At 43.5% G+C, this 17,684-nt stretch overlaps 1 protein-coding gene across 1 annotated transcript in view; it reads left to right on the top strand.

The window, feature by feature from the left end:
- The window catches only part of ENOX1 (ecto-NOX disulfide-thiol exchanger 1), a 215,958-nt gene that overhangs the window by 47,009 nt on the left and 151,265 nt on the right, over positions 1-17,684 (top strand). The window contains exons 3-5 of the mRNA XM_023747906.1: positions 10,127-10,300; positions 11,522-11,728; positions 15,455-15,688. Coding sequence (XP_023603674.1) covers positions 10,127-10,300; positions 11,522-11,728; positions 15,455-15,688 — 615 coding nt within the window. The remainder of the gene's footprint in view (positions 1-10,126; positions 10,301-11,521; positions 11,729-15,454; positions 15,689-17,684) is intronic.

Here is a 17,684-nt window from a genome sequence, read left to right as displayed (position 1 = left end):
AGTCCTGCTGTACAAAGTCACGTAACATAGTACAGAGAGAAAATTAATCATCAGCTAATGAGATAGGGATGTGAAAAGAATTTCAAAATAAGTAATTTAGAGGCCCCAATTAGAGTCTATTCTCATGGGTTTTCTGTGGCACCACTGGCTGATCCCAGGTCCAGGCGTATGAGAAGGGTGTGGAGGGAGGGATGGGAGGAGGAAAGGGCAGAAGAAGAGGGAGGAAGATATAGAAGCTATAGCTTCTGGGCACAGAAAGAGGCTTTTGCAATACTCCAAACGAGAACCTAAATAGCAATGGGGACAAAAATGATGATGTAGAAAACCATTCAAAGGTAGGTCTGTTTGAAAAGTCTTGGCATATGATGGTTTTTAAACTAGGAACTGAGAGGAAGGGAGAGTACCACTGAAGGAAATAGGCAGACCTTCACCTCAAATTACTTAATCTGCTCAAGCATGTCTACCAAGAATGGTAGGATGCATGGCCCCGATATTGCAAATGATTTGCTATGGAGTACATTCAGACAAGATGTAGAACAAGTGAGCAGGTACCAGCAGGTCACAGAGCAGGGAAAATAAGTTAGCATGAGCCTCCAACACAAGGAATTAAGAATGACCGCACATGCAATGAGATTTGGCAATGGCCCTCAAAACTGGAAATCAACAACAAGGGTTCAGAAGAAGTCAGTGTTAGGGAAGGTGTCTAAACGGATTTGTCTAAGAGGATTTTCTCTGCTTCTGTGGCTGAGTCTGACCTTTGAAGAGAAATGTGCTGGTGGATTAGAAGGGACAGGAACTTTAAGAAAGGGTTGTCTTAACAATATATAGACATTGAGGGTCAGGAGGGAAAATTTGAAACAGGAAGAAAACCTATGAAGATAGATTTTGGGAAAGTCAATGTAAACTCTTTTATTTTGTTTCAAAATGTCTTCCTCAAGGTTGCATAATGGCACTGTGCCATTAGACAAGACTTGTGGTTTACTTGAATGAGGTCATTAGACCTGTGTCAGCTGTGACGGGGACTGTGGGAAAGATTCACTTAAAGACGTGATGTGAAGTCTTCAACACAGGCCTGACACAAAGTAAGCCTTCAAACATGACCATGGTGTTTAGTTCCAAGTCCATAAAAAATATAAAGTTTAGGATTCCGAAAGGTAGAGAGATCCTGGGCCAGCAAGGGTGTCCCACCACCTGCCTAGAGGGCCAATAGCATCCGCCCCCCCCCCCATAGGACCCCATAGGCCTATCTACGAGAGGCCTGGTGCATGAATTCGTGCATGGGTGGTGGGGCCCAGGATGCTATTGGCCCTCCAGACAGGTGGTGGGACACCTTTCTACCTGTACCATTTCTGGGGATAATCTTAGATGTCTTCAAAAGTGGGTTTTAGAGAAGGAGAGTTATTACATGGAAGGATTAAAGGAATCAGGGTGGTGAGGCTGGCTGAGAGAAGACTCGGCTATTCTTGTGAGCTTTCTTCATGGATCTGGTCAATAATGGTAGGAAAGAGAATTACCTGTGAGTATAGTCCAGGAGTGCAGAATACAGACAATGGATTTCACTACATGATATCAGGTTCTGAGTCAACAGATGAGGGATAAATCTCTCATTGGAAAAATTAATAAGAAATAAAATGGGCCACTTTGGGAGACAGTGAATGTATCGTCACTAGATGTGTCTTGAGGAAGACAGAGTGGAGTGATGTTGGAGAACTCAAAGTCACAGTGATGAAGCAGCAGGACTCTTGACTCTAATTCCAGCTCCACTCTTAACTAGACTTTGGGCAAGTCACTAACCTCCTGGGCCTCAATTTTCTCAATCAAGGGGGGGTAGGACTAGGAAATGTCCAAGTCTCTCAGCTTTGAAATGGCAGGATCTTTGGTAACGCCCAATGGCCTTTGCTTCCTGTCAAAGTGATCCCCTCCATGCCTCACTGATATGTGCCGGCATGATTTTTATTCCTGAGCTATGAGGCCCATTGCATCTGGAGAGTGTATTTCAGTAGGTTCAGGAAACACAGAGTGACTTACTCTGAGTGTGACAGCTCAGGCCTCTGCACAGAATTGCTCTGGTGTCAATTCAAGTCCCTGGCCCAGTGTAAGTGAATTTCATAGAATCTTTGACAGGCTTTCCCCTCCTGCCCACTCAAAACAAATCTGGTTCTGAGTGCAGGCTTCATGTGCAGGTTGCTGGAAAGATCTGACAGACTTCTTTCAGCAGTCAGCTCTTCTCTGCACCAGTTTTGGTCAGAAGTTATGAAAGTCTCTTCATTGTGTGTCGTGTCATCTTTTCAAATATGGACACATAACTCCCCACTCAAGTCAACATTACTTAAGTATCCATTGAAGGTTGCATTTCCTCTGTTTGCATCACTGGTCAAAGGAGACAGGGGTTTATTGACAGAATGAGGTTTTGTTTGTAGTGTGTGCACAGCAGGGCTCCAGGAACTCACTTTGGATATACATTTTGGGTTTCAATGGAAGACACATCTCCCCACCTCTGGATCTCTTTGGAAAGATCACTGAAGAGTTTTTAATTTTACTTTCTTTTTTAAAAAACTATATTTTATTGATTTTTTACAGAGAGTAAGGGAGAGGGATAGAGAGTTAGAAACATCAATGCGAGAGAAACATCAACCAGCTGCCTCCTGCACACTCCCTACTGGGGATATGCCCGCAACCAAGGTACATGCCCTTGATCGGAATTGAACCTGGGACCTTTCAGTCCACAGGCCGACACTCTATCCACTGAGCCAAACCAGTTAGGGCTAATTTTACTTTCTTAAAGATTCTGCTTGTTGGCATTTACTTATAAGTACACTAATATGTTAATTTATAAGCTGAGTGGTTAATTTGTCCTCAATAACTAGGTAACAATCTTCAAAGTTTGTCTTTTCACAAAGGGGAAAACATAGGAGCAATTCTGCCTCCTGAGGACTAGTTTTTAATATTTTTCCAAAGAGGACCTTTAGAACAGCGGTTCTCAACCTGTGGGTCGTGACCCCTTTGGCGGTCGAACGACCCTTTCACAGTGGTCACCTAAGACCATCCAGCATATCAGATAGTTACATTACGATTCATAACAGTAGCAACATTACAGTTATGAAGTAGCAACGAAAATAATTTTATGGTTGGGTCACAACATGAGGTGAGAACCACTGCTTTAGAATATCTTTGCATTGCTTATTCCGATGCGTATATTTGGGGAATACCATTTTTACATTCTATTTGCATACATAGAAGTTATCCTTTTTAAGACTAAAGTTGTCTGTCACCTCCTCAAGGATTCCTTCTATGATATTATCCCCCGTTTAGTTTCTTAGGTCTGCCACCACAAAGTACCACAAATTGGATGGCGTCTTCTCTCACAGTCTGGAGGCCAGAAGCCAGAAATCAAGGTGTTGGCCAGAGCCATCCTCGTTCTGAAAGATCTAGGGAAGAACCTGTTTTATGCCTTTTTCTTAGTTTCTGTTTTTGTTGTTGTTGTTGTTGCTGTCCTTGGTGTTCCTTTGCTTGTAGCTCCTTATCTCCAATCACTGTCCCATTGTCACATGGCAGTCTTTCTGTCTGTCTGTCAATGTCTCTTCTCTCTCTCTTTTTTTGTTTGTTTTGTTTTGTTAATCCTCACCTGAGAATATTTTTTCCATTGTTTTTCAGAGAGAGTGGAAGGGGGTAAGGGAGCAAGGGCGAGAAAGAGAGAAAAACATCCATGTAAGAGAGACACATGGATTGGTTGCCTCCCGCACAGGCCCCAATCAGGGGCAGGGAGCGAACCTACAACCTGGGTACGTGCCCTTGACCTGAAATTGAACCTGTAACCCTTCTGTGCAAGTCTGGCGCTCTAACCTGAACGCACCAACCAGGGCTCTTCTCTTTTTATAAGGACACCAGTCATATTACATAGGGACATCCTAATTGAGTATGACCTTATCTTAACTTGATTCCATCTGTTAAGACCCTATTTCCAAATAAAGTAACATTCACAGGTACCAGAAGGATTAGCTCTTCAAAATATATTTTCAGGAGGACAAAATTCAACCCATAACAGCCCCCCAACCCAGATTGGTTTTCATGGCCCCTTCTCTGTGTTTCCATAGCACCTCTTATTCAAATGTCTCACGAAAGTTGTCATACTGTATTGTCATTTTCTGGTTATTGTTTCTGCCACTGGACTCTCACTTCTATGAAGGAAGGACTCATACTGTATAATGCCTTTTCAGGCAAAGTACCTAGAAAAACATAGAGCACCTAGCAGGCACTCACATGTTTGTCAAACGAAACACTTTGCCGTCATCATCATGATCCTCTATGTGTAGACAATGTTATATTATTTTCCATACCATATACATGTATTAATGTTGTAAGTAATTGCTACCATTTACTGAGTATTTACCATGTGCTGGACATTTAGGTTAAAAATTTTGGGTTTTTTTAATCCCTTTTCATCCTCACAAGAATATTAACATTTAAATATGCTTATCCCCATTTTACAGATATTATAAATCAAACTTAGAAAGATTACTTGTCACAAAGCCAGGGCGTGGCCAACCCAGGACCTCATCACAGGTGCACTGGACTGCAGACTCAGCACCTTAGCACTTTGATAACTGCTTTTGCACAGACTGGCCTCTCTGATGCCCCCATTTTGTGGAGCAAGTTTGTCTGGTGTTTATGTTCGCATTCACCTGATGGAGACCCAGGGCCCAGAGAGGTGAAGGAACCAGCTGTGACCGGAGCCTTTTACTTCCTTTGTTGATCATGAAATAATTTTAAGAATATTTGAGAAAGGAGGACATGGAACTGAAAAAAAAGCATTACTGTAATAGTTCATGATCTTAACTGACACAGTCAAACAGGGCTTGGAAATTGCAATGGGACACTGTTGTGAGAAACGGTTTCTCCATCCTGTTCCAGTAAACAGAATATGTATCTTGTGGTTTCATGTTGAGTGAGGATAGATCATATTTTGGGTCCATAATTCTTCTGGAGAAGGGAGAGGAGCCACTGCAGGCGCGTCAGAGCTCCTCGTCTGCCCCTCTGCCCGGCACAAGTCCTGGGCGCTGCTCCCACGTGCTCAGCCTCTCCATGCACTTGAGGTCTCATCTGGGTCTCATGGAGGAGGAAGGGGGCCCTGGAGCCCTGCCTTTTGGGACCCAGCATCTAGCTGGGCTTGACACTGGTCAGGCTCTGCCCTGTGTCCCAGGACTGATAACTGGAACTGCCTCCATCCCAAACCCCAGGCCTCGGTTCTGGTGTCTGGACCCTGTCTTGCTTCCCCAGACTGAGTCACAACTCAGTTAACCTGCATGATTACCTGGTATTTCTTGACCTGTGACACTGTAATGTTATTGCCAAACCTCAGTTCCCCCTGACCTGAGTCAGAACCCTAGACCTGGGGGATTCAGGCCCAGTGACAGGTGCCCAGTGACCCCCTGGCACATTGGCCTGCCTAGACTGGTCTTGTGTCTGCTGCTAACAATCCCTACCCAGGACTAAACGTGCAGTGCTACCACTTGGCTTGATTGCTGCCTCTCTTGTATTTTTCTCTTAGAGCACTATGTCCTACTTTCTGGGCCAGACTTGATCCTGGCGCTGACAACTTACCTGTGTCCCCTCAGCTGCAGCCCAGCCTAGCCCAGGATCCATGCTTACACCCAACCTAGTTATGCCCAGCCCTGACTGGAGACTCGCTTCTATTACCTTTCTTCCAATCGGGTCTAGTTCTCACCTCAAATGAGACTCTTTGCTAAGGCAGAAAAGGGGCAAGCCTTTTAGGGTCAGCAGACAGAGAGAGAAGGAGGGAGGGAGGGCAGCCCAGTCAGTATGGGCCTCTGGCCAGGCCAAGTGCACATCTGACTGACATTGAGTTGCTGCCACCCCAGAAAGAATAAGGCTCGATCTACTAGCTTGAATGGCAGGGTGGCTTCTGATCTGATCTGACTCCCATGGCTCCTCAGAACATTGTAGCCACTCTACTGAGTGCTCACTTAGGAAACTACTTGGAATTCCCAGACCACTCAGGCTCTCCTGGGCAGGTCCCTTCCTGGATGGCTCTTTTAATCCTTTGAGCCTCAGATCATATTTTAGCTCTTCTCTTGAGTTTGGTGCCCATCCTTTTTGTTCTCCTCAAACCCAGTTGTTTCCCCAAGTGGGGAACATATTACAGTTACCACTGTGACTCCAGATCCTGGCAATAGTATGTGCCCAGTAAACACTGAATGAATGAATGAGTGAGTGAGTGAATGAACAAATGAATGAAACCACCATGCCTCCAAAGTCCTGAATACAAAACCCCAACGGCCCTCTGAAAAATGTCCATCTAATTGTTAAACACTGGACTACGTATGAACCAGTGAATGAGATATTTGTTTCTGTTTTTGTCTTGTTCGGTTGGGAAAAGACAACTAAAAAGAAACATTGCTGAGCTTTGGCCTTGCTGCCTCTGTGCCTATAGTCAGCAATACAGAGAGGAGCTGACAGGGCCGCAGTCCTGGAAATAAATAACCCTCCCTCTTGTTCAAGTGCAGTTTCTAAAAGAAAGTTCTACCATATACTTAATTGGATTCTTTCTTGCTGCAATTTAAGCCTTCTTCCTCTTTTCCCCGAGTGGGATTATAGCTCATTATCTCTGAAGTTCACAGGGGCGCCTTTTCTTAGCAAGGAACTGACTCTCAGAGCGAACATTTTCTCCTCACCTGTGTCGTCCTATGTGTGTATCTTTCTCAGACTTTCGGAAATAGTGCATTGGCTTTAACGAGTTAGTACATAGTAGGTTCCTGTGCTTTTGAGAAAGCAATTTTCATCTGTTCATATATTGTTAAAAAGTAGTGGTACTTTAAAAAAAAAGTTTAATCCTTCCCTACTTCCTCAAATACTGAATTTCAGATCCTTTGGGGTCCAACATAATTTAGGTGTTAATTCCTTTCTAAGCTCTTTTCGAGTTAGCGCACTCACCATGTAGATTCCATTAAGCCCCAGAGTTTCTTCTCTGGGTGTCTCGGAAAAAGCCAAGTAATGCCTGCTGTACATTTAAATATTTTGCTCAGGAGTAGTGTCTTTCATTCCCCTTTCTGACTATTTATTTATGGGGCCTTCATAAAGAGAACAGAAGTCTGTTACAACCAAAACAGCCTGCAGGCACTGGGCTTCTCATCTCATTTGTGGGAAACATCTGGTTAATATCATTCACGGGCTCTCATTCCAGGGTTTGCAGCCCTGAGCGGTTTCAGCCTTAAATCACCCTGGATTGGCAAACAATAGTGAGGGACAGGCCAGGAAAGAGACGGGCAAAGCTTATGTTTGGAATGAGCTTAAGTAAAGGCATAAACTTGCTGATATTCCCATTTTTATTTCTAATATATTCACTGTGAAAGCCAGTATGTTATTTCAGTGATGATGACATTGAGAACCATTGTGTTCTGGAACTTTTCCTTTAGAATTGGCCTGGGGATCAGAAGGCTACGTCTTGATTTTTTTAAAGAGTAAATTTCTAGTAGTGGCATGTATTAGGTGAACGGTCAAGCTGGGTCATTCTCGGTGGAAACTTTGAAGTAGTTAAAAAGAGACCTGTTTAAACATGGAGCAGAGACCCGGACTCTAGTTCCTACTCTGCCACGTTTGCTTTGTGATGCTGGAAATGTCACTGAATGCTTTAAGCCTCAATTTCTTTACCGGTAAAGTGGGAATAAGATCTATGAAACTATGAGGATTTCAAATGAATAACCCAAGTGTGAGTCTTGTCTCTGTTACTTCCAAATGTTTATAGTATGTCTCTGGTAAAACCGTGGTTTTGAGCAACATCAGCACAGAGCCCTGGAGTCTGGAATGCTAGTGCTCCAGAAAATTCTCCAGTCAAAAATCCCATTACAGATGAAGAAAATGAGAATCATAATTATAGAGGAAGTGACTAGAATGCCAAGGTGGCTACTTTCAAAGACAATGCTTATTTTGCATTTATATTTAGGGTTAAAAAAAACCACAAAAATAAATATTTAAAATAAAATAACAACCTCACCCTAGCTGGTTTGGCTCAGTGGTCTGCGGACCTAAGGGTCCTGGGTTCAATTCCAGTCGAGGGCATGCACCTTGGTTGCAGGCTCCTTCCCGGCCCTGGTCAGGGCTTGTGCAGGAGGCATGAATGGATGGGTTTCTCTCACATCGTTATTTATCTCTGTCTTTCCCTCTTTCTTCCACTCTAAAAATCAATGGAAAAATATCCTCACATGAGAATTTAAAAATAAGTAAATAAAAACACAACAACAACAACCTCATTTTGCTGAAGCCCTGGTGATACACTATCAAATTAAATGGATTTAATAAATGGGACAGCAGTCCTCCTGGGATTATAGATTAGCATCACCCTGCTTATTCTGTGCGGCCCAGAGGAGGAGTGGAAATATCCAGGGTGGCTGGGGAAAAGCTATCATAAGCCTTTTCCCAGAAAGGAAGAGCATATGTGGGTCCTTCTACACGCTCTGGGATGGCTTAGTAAACCCAGGTGCAGTTGTCATTCCATCTGCCTCTGGGCTTATGTGACCTTTCAGTACAGGTGAGGAAAGAGCAAGGCTGTGCAGGGCCCAGGCCCAGGCAGTACCTGGGAACCACAGAGGAGAGGAGGCAGGAAGGAAGAATGATGTAGAAGAAGGAGGGAGAAAAAGTAGGAAAAGTAAGAGAAGGGAATGTCATCCCTGAGGACTGTGGTGGAGGGTCACCATGACTACTACGCCTGGTGGCATCTGTGCTACTATTTGTCTTTCTGGGAACATTATCACACCACCAGTGGGAGTGTCTGTTTTCTGCAAACAGATCTCCCAGGAGGGGGATCCCCTCGCAGCTACTCTAGAAACTCAGTACATTTGAACAGCCCCTGCTCTTAGAAAAGTCTTACTTATTTAAAAAAGAAAACAACAAAGTCCCTTTATATCACCTTTGAAATTACTTGCTTCTTTATCACACTAAAAGAACAATTCAGTGCTTATATTGGAAAACTCATTTTTTTTTTTGCTGCCTCCTTCAAATTTTTATAAGGACATAAATTTGTTTTTTTATACAGGGAATAAAGATTTCAGAAGGATGGTCAGTTATTTGCTAATTGAATTACCGGAAGAAAGTATGATTAAAAAATGTATATAGTTGGGCCCTAACCGGTTTGGCTCAGTGGATAGAGCGTTGGCCTGTGGACTGAAGGGTCCCAGGTTCGATTCCGGTCAAGGGCATGTACCTTGGTTGCAGGCACATCCCCAGTTGGGGGTGTGCAGGAGGCAGCTGATCGATGTTTCTCTCTCATCGATGTTTCTAACTCTCTATCCCTCTCCCTTCCTCTCTGTAAAAAGTCAATAAAATATTTTTTTAAAATGTATATAGTTGGAAGGTCTGCTCAAGGCGGGGAGGGGAGGGGGTTAGAGATCAGCCAAAGAACTTGTATGCATACATATTAGCATGACCAATGGACACAGACACTGGGGCGGTGGGGCTTGTCCTCGGGGGTGGGAGTGGCAGGGGGTTAATTGGGGGGAAAAGGAGACATGTAATACTATAACAATAAAAAATGTATATAGTTAATTTTATGCGTGCATGTATTTAACCCATCTGTAGTAATTATAATATCTCTTTGTGTGTTTTTTTTTTATTTCTTGGGGAAAATGGGTTAGGTTGGACCTGGATGCATCATTATAAAATGTGCACATATAAATTGAACTTTTCTAAATCTAGGTCAATTGGGTAAGAAGTCTCTTCAGATAAAAGTAGGTTGACAATTAGATTCACAGGCCACTTCAATATTAAATGATATTTCTTCCTACATCCTGGGTCATAAAGCAGTGTAAATAATACATCAGTGTTAAGAAACAGAAATCGCATTCACAATAATAGCAAAGCTTCATAGTACATGGTTTTACACTTTAATATGCTGTGTCCCATTCTGCCATGTTAGTGTTTTAAATAGTATAATTTATTTTTCATGTAGTTTTAAGTTCATCTTTTATTTTCTCCTCACCCATTCTGGAATAGCTTTCTACAGTGCTAGGAGAAATTCCTAAAAAATAAAAACCATAAAGTCAAATGATATTTTTAGAAAAATGTAAAAGATTTCAGATCCTCCAGCCAAAATGTTATGTTGTGTTCTTTCCAGACTCCATCTGTGTACCAGGCTTTGATCCAGGCCTCAACATGATGACTGGAATCACCCCCATTAACCCAATGATCCCAGGCCTGGGACTGGTACCACCCCCGCCGCCAACAGAAGTAACTGTCATCAAAGAAATAATCCACTGCAAGAGTTGCACTCTTTTCCCTCAAAATCCAAGTAAGTGATGTCTGTGAGAAATGTTTGCTTATCAATTTAAATTACTATTTTGTTTTTATTATAGCATTGCATTCATTTTCAGATGTGACTCAGAATTCTTCCACATAGATTCTAGAGTGGGGATCCATTCCACAGAAGTTCTTTGTCTCTAGATTAGAATGCATGTGTTGGGATATGTCCATATGTCTGTCCATGAGCTGACTCAACACCGTAAAGGCAGTACCTGTGATTTGGAACTATATATCCAGCATTAAGAATCTTTTTGCATGCAATGAGGTCTGACTTTTGCTGCAAAACATAGTGTGAAATATGTGAGCACTTCCATCCATCTTCACAGTTGCGGGAGAAAAACTCTGAAATGTTTTTTTGCTAGATGGAAAATTGAATTAATTTGGCGGTTAGCAATTTTGGGGGGAGCCTGCATCTCAGACTTCCTGGGCCAAATTGCATTTGCTTGAAGGAAACATACATTTGATGAAATAAGTGGGTCAGAATTTTTTTTTTTAATTTAGCCTCAGATACTAAGTTTATGGGTTTAAATAGCTAGGATTTTTTTTTTATTCATATTAATCAGTGTTGCCTTTTTTAAGTGGACTTTTCAGGAGATTGCTTTAGTAATCTACATATAAACTAGGTAAAATGTTGTGACAGTGTACATTTTATCTTTTTATACAGCCTTCCCCAAATTTAATAGTTTGCTCATTTCAATGTGAATAATACTAAAAAAAAAAAGTTGTTTTCAGGCCCGGGGTTTCCCAGCCAAGTAAGTACCGCGCGAGCTTTCAGGTTCGGCTCTCTGCGTTCTGCCTTGCTGCTTCCGTATCCCGCAACAAGACAAAGCAGATAGCGAACCGAGGCTTTTCATCATGTTGTCATTTCATCATGCTTTGTACCTTGCAAAGGATTTTTCCTCGTTTTCTGGGTTTCCATATTATGAAGGAGAAATGAAATTATGCTAACATTTGCTTTATCTTTGTTCACGGACAAGCCTAGCTACTCTGTGTAGAAATGAACAAAAAGAGAAAAGAAAGTTGGGAGGAGGAGGGGAGAGGAACTGAAAAACAAGACAGCCCATGATCAATGTAAGTCGGTGTAGAAATTTATCATTATCCAGAGTGGAGACAGTTACTCTGCGAGTTTTACTTTTGCCAGGTGAACCGGAAAAAAAGAGCGCAAAGAAATCAAAGGCAAAACCCTCTGTTTCTTGTGCTTAATTATTAGATCTTCCACCTCCTTCCACAAGAGAACGACCTCCTGGCTGTAAGACCGTGTTTGTGGGAGGATTGCCAGAAAATGCCACTGAGGAAATTATTCAAGAAGTCTTTGAACAGTGTGGTGATATCACAGCGATTCGGAAAAGCAAGAAGAATTTTTGCCACATTCGCTTCGCAGAGGAATTCATGGTTGATAAAGCCATTTACCTTTCTGGTACTTCGCATTCCATAAGGGGTTTTCTGGGCATTTTGTTATGTCTTATGATGTTAATGTGAGTTTATTCCCTCTTGCCTTAATGCACAATAAAAATCCTTACAGTTTGGGGCTAGAAAAGGAGGGATTCTGCCTTTTCCCTAGGCTGCCAGAAGCTCCACCTTAAGTCTGTGAATGCACCTCGCTGCAGGAATGGTTTCCCACATCCAGTCTTTAGGAATTCCATCAACCTTCTAATTAATGATCTCAAGTGCTTATTAGATGAAAAGCAATATTATGAATACTGAGGACCATTATGATTATTGGATGTAATTCTCTGGGAGATTAAAGTACTCTCTTAGCATAATTTCCGTTTTTCAGAAGTGATTCACTTTCTAGACACCAGGGGACTAAATCAAGATCAGTTCTTTGCAGAAAGCAGTCTGTGGGAGCCAGGGAAAGACCCAGTATCATTGCCCAATTGTTTGTACATTTATCTTGGTTAAGCCCACCCCATGATCCCTGCTTCTTTGGTACCAATTTACATGGGAGATTTTTACAGGTGTTGTAATTAGACCTAATACTGCCTTTTGCTCTGTGGATGTCAGAGCAAGTGTATGGAGTCTCTCTGCAAGGCCTTTGCCCAATCTAAGAATTGCAGGCTGGTATTGATATGTGGCTTTAGAACAGGGGTCCTCAAACTTTTTAAATAGGGGGCCAGTTCACTGTCCCTCAGACCATTGGAGGGCCGGATTATAGTTTAAAAAAAAACTATGAACAAATTCCTATGCATACTGCACATATCTTATTTTGAAGTTAAAAAACAAAACGGGAACAAATACAATATTTGTATTTGCATGTGGCCCGTCGGGCCGTAGTTTGAGGACCCCTGCTTTAGAAGGATGTATTTTAGATTCAACTCCTTGCAATTTCCTCACACTGTCAATCTGCATATTTTAGCAAGTCCCTCTGGGCACTACCTCCCTGTTCCTGAGGCAAAACCAATGGGGCAAGGTGAAAAAAAGGATAGGAAGAAAACAAACAAAACAAAGCACATCTGAACATTACTGCAGACTGATTTCTGCAATCGGCCATGAAATTCTCTTGCAAACCCCAGAAGCTTTGGGGTTAATCCAATAAGGCAGAAACTTTCCTGAGCAAGATAGTGATATGGAGAACTTTAAACCCCTTATTCCCATAAAACCTTTCAAAGAGGGGGGAAAAAATCTGACAGCTTTCCAAAATGGAGATGGAAGGTGGAACATAGATAAAGATATTTTACAACACACAGACAGCTATGTTTTACTTTTCACGTATTCCTGAGCTGTAGCCTCGGAGCGATCCATTAGACAACTGGGGACTCGGTTGAGTGCCTGGCACTGGGCTTCACATGCCTTGGGCAAGATAACCTCCCTCTGAGACTCCTTTCCCTCATCTGCAAAATTGAGATAGTGACAATACTACCTCATAGGGTTGTTATGGGGAATAAATCAAGATAATGGATTTTAAGTGCTTAGCAAGGCATCTGCAACATAGGAACCATTCAGTACGTAAATGGTTATTTTATTAATGTTTTAACACAAACGTTCTGATGTTGATAAAGACAAACTGATTTGTTTCTAATCCCAGCACTACCAATAAAGCTATTACTTTATCCCACCTGATTAGATGAGAGGGTTAGAGTAGATGAAAAGTGCTTTAACACCAATAGAGCACAATGTTTAGACCCAATCAGAAACCCCATAATACATTGCCAAAGATGAACATGTCCAACATAGGCACGTGAAGGTACTTCTTTATATATGCCTTGATGTTATGATTTTTGCCAGCTTGGACCCTGGTCCTGCTTCTCAGCAGGGCACTGCCTTGCTCCTTGGTCTGCCCTTTTGAGACAGGAGGAACCCCCAGCAAAGGCATTACCTCCAGCCCCCCTGCCCGGGTGCATGGGCATCTCTGCTGCCCTGTGGAGGCTGCAGCATCAGCCCCAGGAAGATCTGAAAGGCTGATTAATGTGAGGAACAGGAAGGAAGGAGGGCTGCTCCTTCTGCGTGTGAGCTTCTGCAAGCCTGAGCCCAGATGGAAGGCTTGTCTAATTTTAGGACCGGGTTCACATCTGAAGGCCAAGCTAATTTTAGAGACAGCCTCGTCAGATCTCTTTTAAGGCCTTAATGATGATGTTTTGGTGAAAGAGAGGGTGCTTTTTGGAACCAGAAACGTCTGAAAAGCAATGGTCTGGATATGAGCAAGGGAAAGTTGCTTAGGCAGTTGGGACACTAGCCAGTCTCAAGCTGCCCTGCCTGCTCAGCTGTTTTATATATATATATATATTATGTGGCCTGCAGATTTGTTAAATTTCCATGGCCCACAACCAAGATACACTGTGCTTTAGAATTAATTCTGCTCATCTGTGATCAGATGTTTGAGTTTTTGATAGGTATTGTTGTTATGTCTTTCCATTTTTAGATAACACAGTTGAAACCGAGGCACAAGAAGGGCATAATGGAATCAGATGTGAGATCTGTTTCATATTTGTAACTTTTCAAATGTGTGAAGGGCCCTACTGGGGAGAAGTCAGCCTTTTCAGGGATTTTCAGCTGAGTTTCAACCCAAAATACTGCGATAATCCATTGAAATCTGCCACAAGATCTTGAATATCTGCCCAGTGTGGCCTAGCATTTCACAGTGGTGTCTTATTTGCAAAGCCCCTACACAGCAAAAGTGCTGCTTTTGTTCTCTCCTCTGGCAGGCCCTGACAGCCCTCATCCTGCTGGGACCTGAATTGATGTTTTTTAATTCTGAGTCCCCCAAACTGAAGAGCAACCTCAAAGCCAAGTCTTCTTCATTTGAAGTTTGGCTGTCTGGTTTCAGTGCTGTTTCTGTTGATTTCTCAGATCAAATTTCTGCTCACAATCTTTGTAAGTTGGGCAGCTCACAGTAAATCCCCCAAAGATTTGCAGGCCCATTATTTGGTCTGGCTCCGGGCTCTCGTGTTGGCTCCTGTGGCCTTCAAAGATGGTGCGGACAATCCGTGCGGTGCTGCCTGCCAGATGAGCTGCTGCAGGGCTGTCAGGAAGACAGCGGCAAGGCCCCTTGATTGAAGGTAAAATATTCTCCTGTGTGCCCCAGAGGATAAGTGGAAATAAAACAGCATTGCAAAATTGCCTTGGTAATTGTGGCTTTTGCAGCTGCTGAGAGAGAACTGAGCAGCAACATTTTTGAGGAGAATAAAGTGATAGCCTGTGAGTGAGGTGTTGTGGAATTTACTTTGTAGATCTCTTTAAATATCACGGACACTCTTTACTCCTACTCCATCTCTTTCTAAAAAGAATTTAAGAGAGTTTATGCGATAGAGTTACAGTAAGTTGAAAATATAAAATCAGGGCCATAAAAAAGGTAGGAGGGAGGGAAAAAGCTATGTGTCAGATTTGGTTTTGAGCTTCCCGGAAGCCAGAGGGAAGAAGGAGTTCGTTACCCCAGGTTCTTGAGATCACCCTCCTGGTATCATTGGCTTGCAAATGAGGAGGAGACCAAGACACCTCAGAGCAGTGTGGTGTCCCCTAATCTATAAGGAGCCTGACTTGGCAGTGCTTCCGGGTCGCAGGGGAGAAGGAAAGCTGCCTCCCACTTCCAAGGGAACGGTGTCCTCCGTAAGGACAATGACAGCACTCAGTGCACCTGGATCGGGGGCCTGGACCAAACCGTGGTGCTGCGTCTTTGCGATGTGACCAGGCTTTCCATTGGTTTCAGGTTACCGGATGCGATTAGGGTCTAGCACGGACAAAAAAGATTCTGGCCGCCTTCACGTGGACTTTGCCCAGGCCCGGGATGACTTCTACGAGTGGGAATGCAAGCAGAGGATGCGCGCCCGCGAGGAGCGGCACCGGCGCAAGCTGGAGGAGGACCGGCTGCGGCCGCCCTCCCCGCCGGCCATCATGCACTACTCGGAGCACGAGGCCGCTCTGCTGGCCGAAAAGCTGAAAGGTAGGAGGCCATTGCCCAGTGAAAGAGAAAGGCTGTGGCCCCTCAACACCGAAGCCCTGTGTGTTTTTCTGTTCCTTCAAGAGCTGATTCCTGATGACGGGTGTGGGGGGCGAGGGGCGGGGGTGGTCACTGGGAAGAAGGACTCTGCTGAGCTTGGTCCTGCCGTTGGGACAGAGCCCTGCCCTTTTCCAGCACTGTCACCGTGGTCTGGGAATGTGTGTGCACTGCCACTCAGCAATCGCCTGGAAAGTGGGGAAGAAGAGCCATGAGCTCTAGCCCCAAAGCTGGCTACTGCCCTCCGACTTGTGTTGCATGAGCTAGGCTGGCGTCTACACCTTGGGCAGGCGGTCCTGGTGTTCCTCCTGCTCTGGAGAGTTTGCACCTACTCCACGCTCCTCACAAAGCCTTCCTTAACCGTATCGCTCTGCACTGGGGCAGAAGAGACCTGTGGAATAGGATTCCTGGCTTCAGAGATGGAGTTGAAGGGGCACTGCTAACACCTACCAGATAATGAGGACGAGAAGTGTGCATATTTCATTTCTTCAGATGCTTTCTGTGTTCCTCTCCTGTGTTGGATGCTATGAGAGATAAACACATGGAGGCTTTATTACCTGCCCTAGTGAACTACAAATGAATGGGGAGGGGCCAGGTCTTGAAGTGAGGATTGGGTGTGTATGTAGATTTTTTGCCATTACTAATCAAAGTTGTGTGACATGAACAACATCTGAGTGTTTTACAGTCTGTCCTCAGGTTGTTGGGCATGTCGGGTTTTAGTAAGAGTTACATAGGTCACAGTCGCCGGCCACACAGAGGTGTCTACAAGGAAACGATTAACGGTAATACAGAGTCAGTGACATGATTGTTCAAGGGATGAGCAACGCGCTTTGAGAGCTGAGGAATGAGTGCAAACCCTGTTGATGAAAGTGTGACGGAAGTCTTCAGAGAGGAGGCTGAATTTGAACTTTGCAGGATACACAAGATAATTTTTTCCTCGAAAAAAGAATGGGCATAAACACATTATTAGTCAGAGGCTGGAGCCCTGGGAATAAAGATAGAAGGAAGCAGAGAGAATTTGACACCAAAGGAGAAAGGCGTGCGGCCTGCTCTCGCAAAGGTGAGGCCTGCGTGAAAGTCGTAGAGGCCCGTGAAGCTGGAAAAGCAGCTGGGCCGTAGAGTGCGGGCTGAAGGCTGCTGCTGGGTTTGGGGTTTATTCCACCCGCAGTGGAAAAGCCACTGAAGGGTTCTTATGAGGGGAGAGATGCAATTGGTCCTTAGAGTATTTGAGAGCATAGCCAGTGTATTAAATGTCAATGTGTAAGGTGGATTGGATGTTTTCATTACAGGAAGTATATGAACAACTGCCCAAATCCTATTTTAGAAAGATAGGAAGAACAGTTTTTCTATGCTTGAAAAAAAAAAGTTTTTTTAAACAAAAAAACTTCTGCTTCTAGCCCCCATCCCCTGTTCTGGGCTTGGGAACCCTAGTAACCTGCAGCTGCACTGAAGTGTCCCATTGTGACACAGAGGCCATGACTGTCCCTCTGACAAAAAGCCTATAAAACATAAATACATCTTCTCACTTTTCCATTCAGACTCGAAGCCTTATCAAGTGGCCAGAAAGAGAAAGAGCAACATCCTCAGCCAGGAATGTTGATTTGGGAACAAATACTTGTTTCTTTCAGATTCAGTGCATTCTGTATTTATCAGCTTCTGCCGTGTCCACTCTTAGGAGTGACAAAAACTATCACTTTGATTCTGTGACCTCATGAAGGAATTTCAGGAAGTTTGGTATCTATATTATGTTATTTTTTAAGGAGTCAACACAGAGAGTATCTACACATACCAGAGGAATACTTCATTGCCCTTCCTGTTAGGATAGCAGGATAGCAGATTGGGATGTCAGTTTGGTAAAGTAATTGGCAAGCCTTGCCATTTAAAAAAAAGTGTATATATAAATATATATGTATATATATATATATACATATATATACATATA

This window comes from Myotis lucifugus, unplaced genomic scaffold, assembly GCF_000147115.1.
Source record: "Myotis lucifugus unplaced genomic scaffold, Myoluc2.0 scaffold_7, whole genome shotgun sequence".
In the NCBI taxonomy this organism is placed as follows: domain Eukaryota; kingdom Metazoa; phylum Chordata; class Mammalia; order Chiroptera; family Vespertilionidae; genus Myotis; species Myotis lucifugus.
Note: the sequence above shows the minus strand (reverse complement) of the source record. Positions and strands in the feature narration are given on the sequence as shown.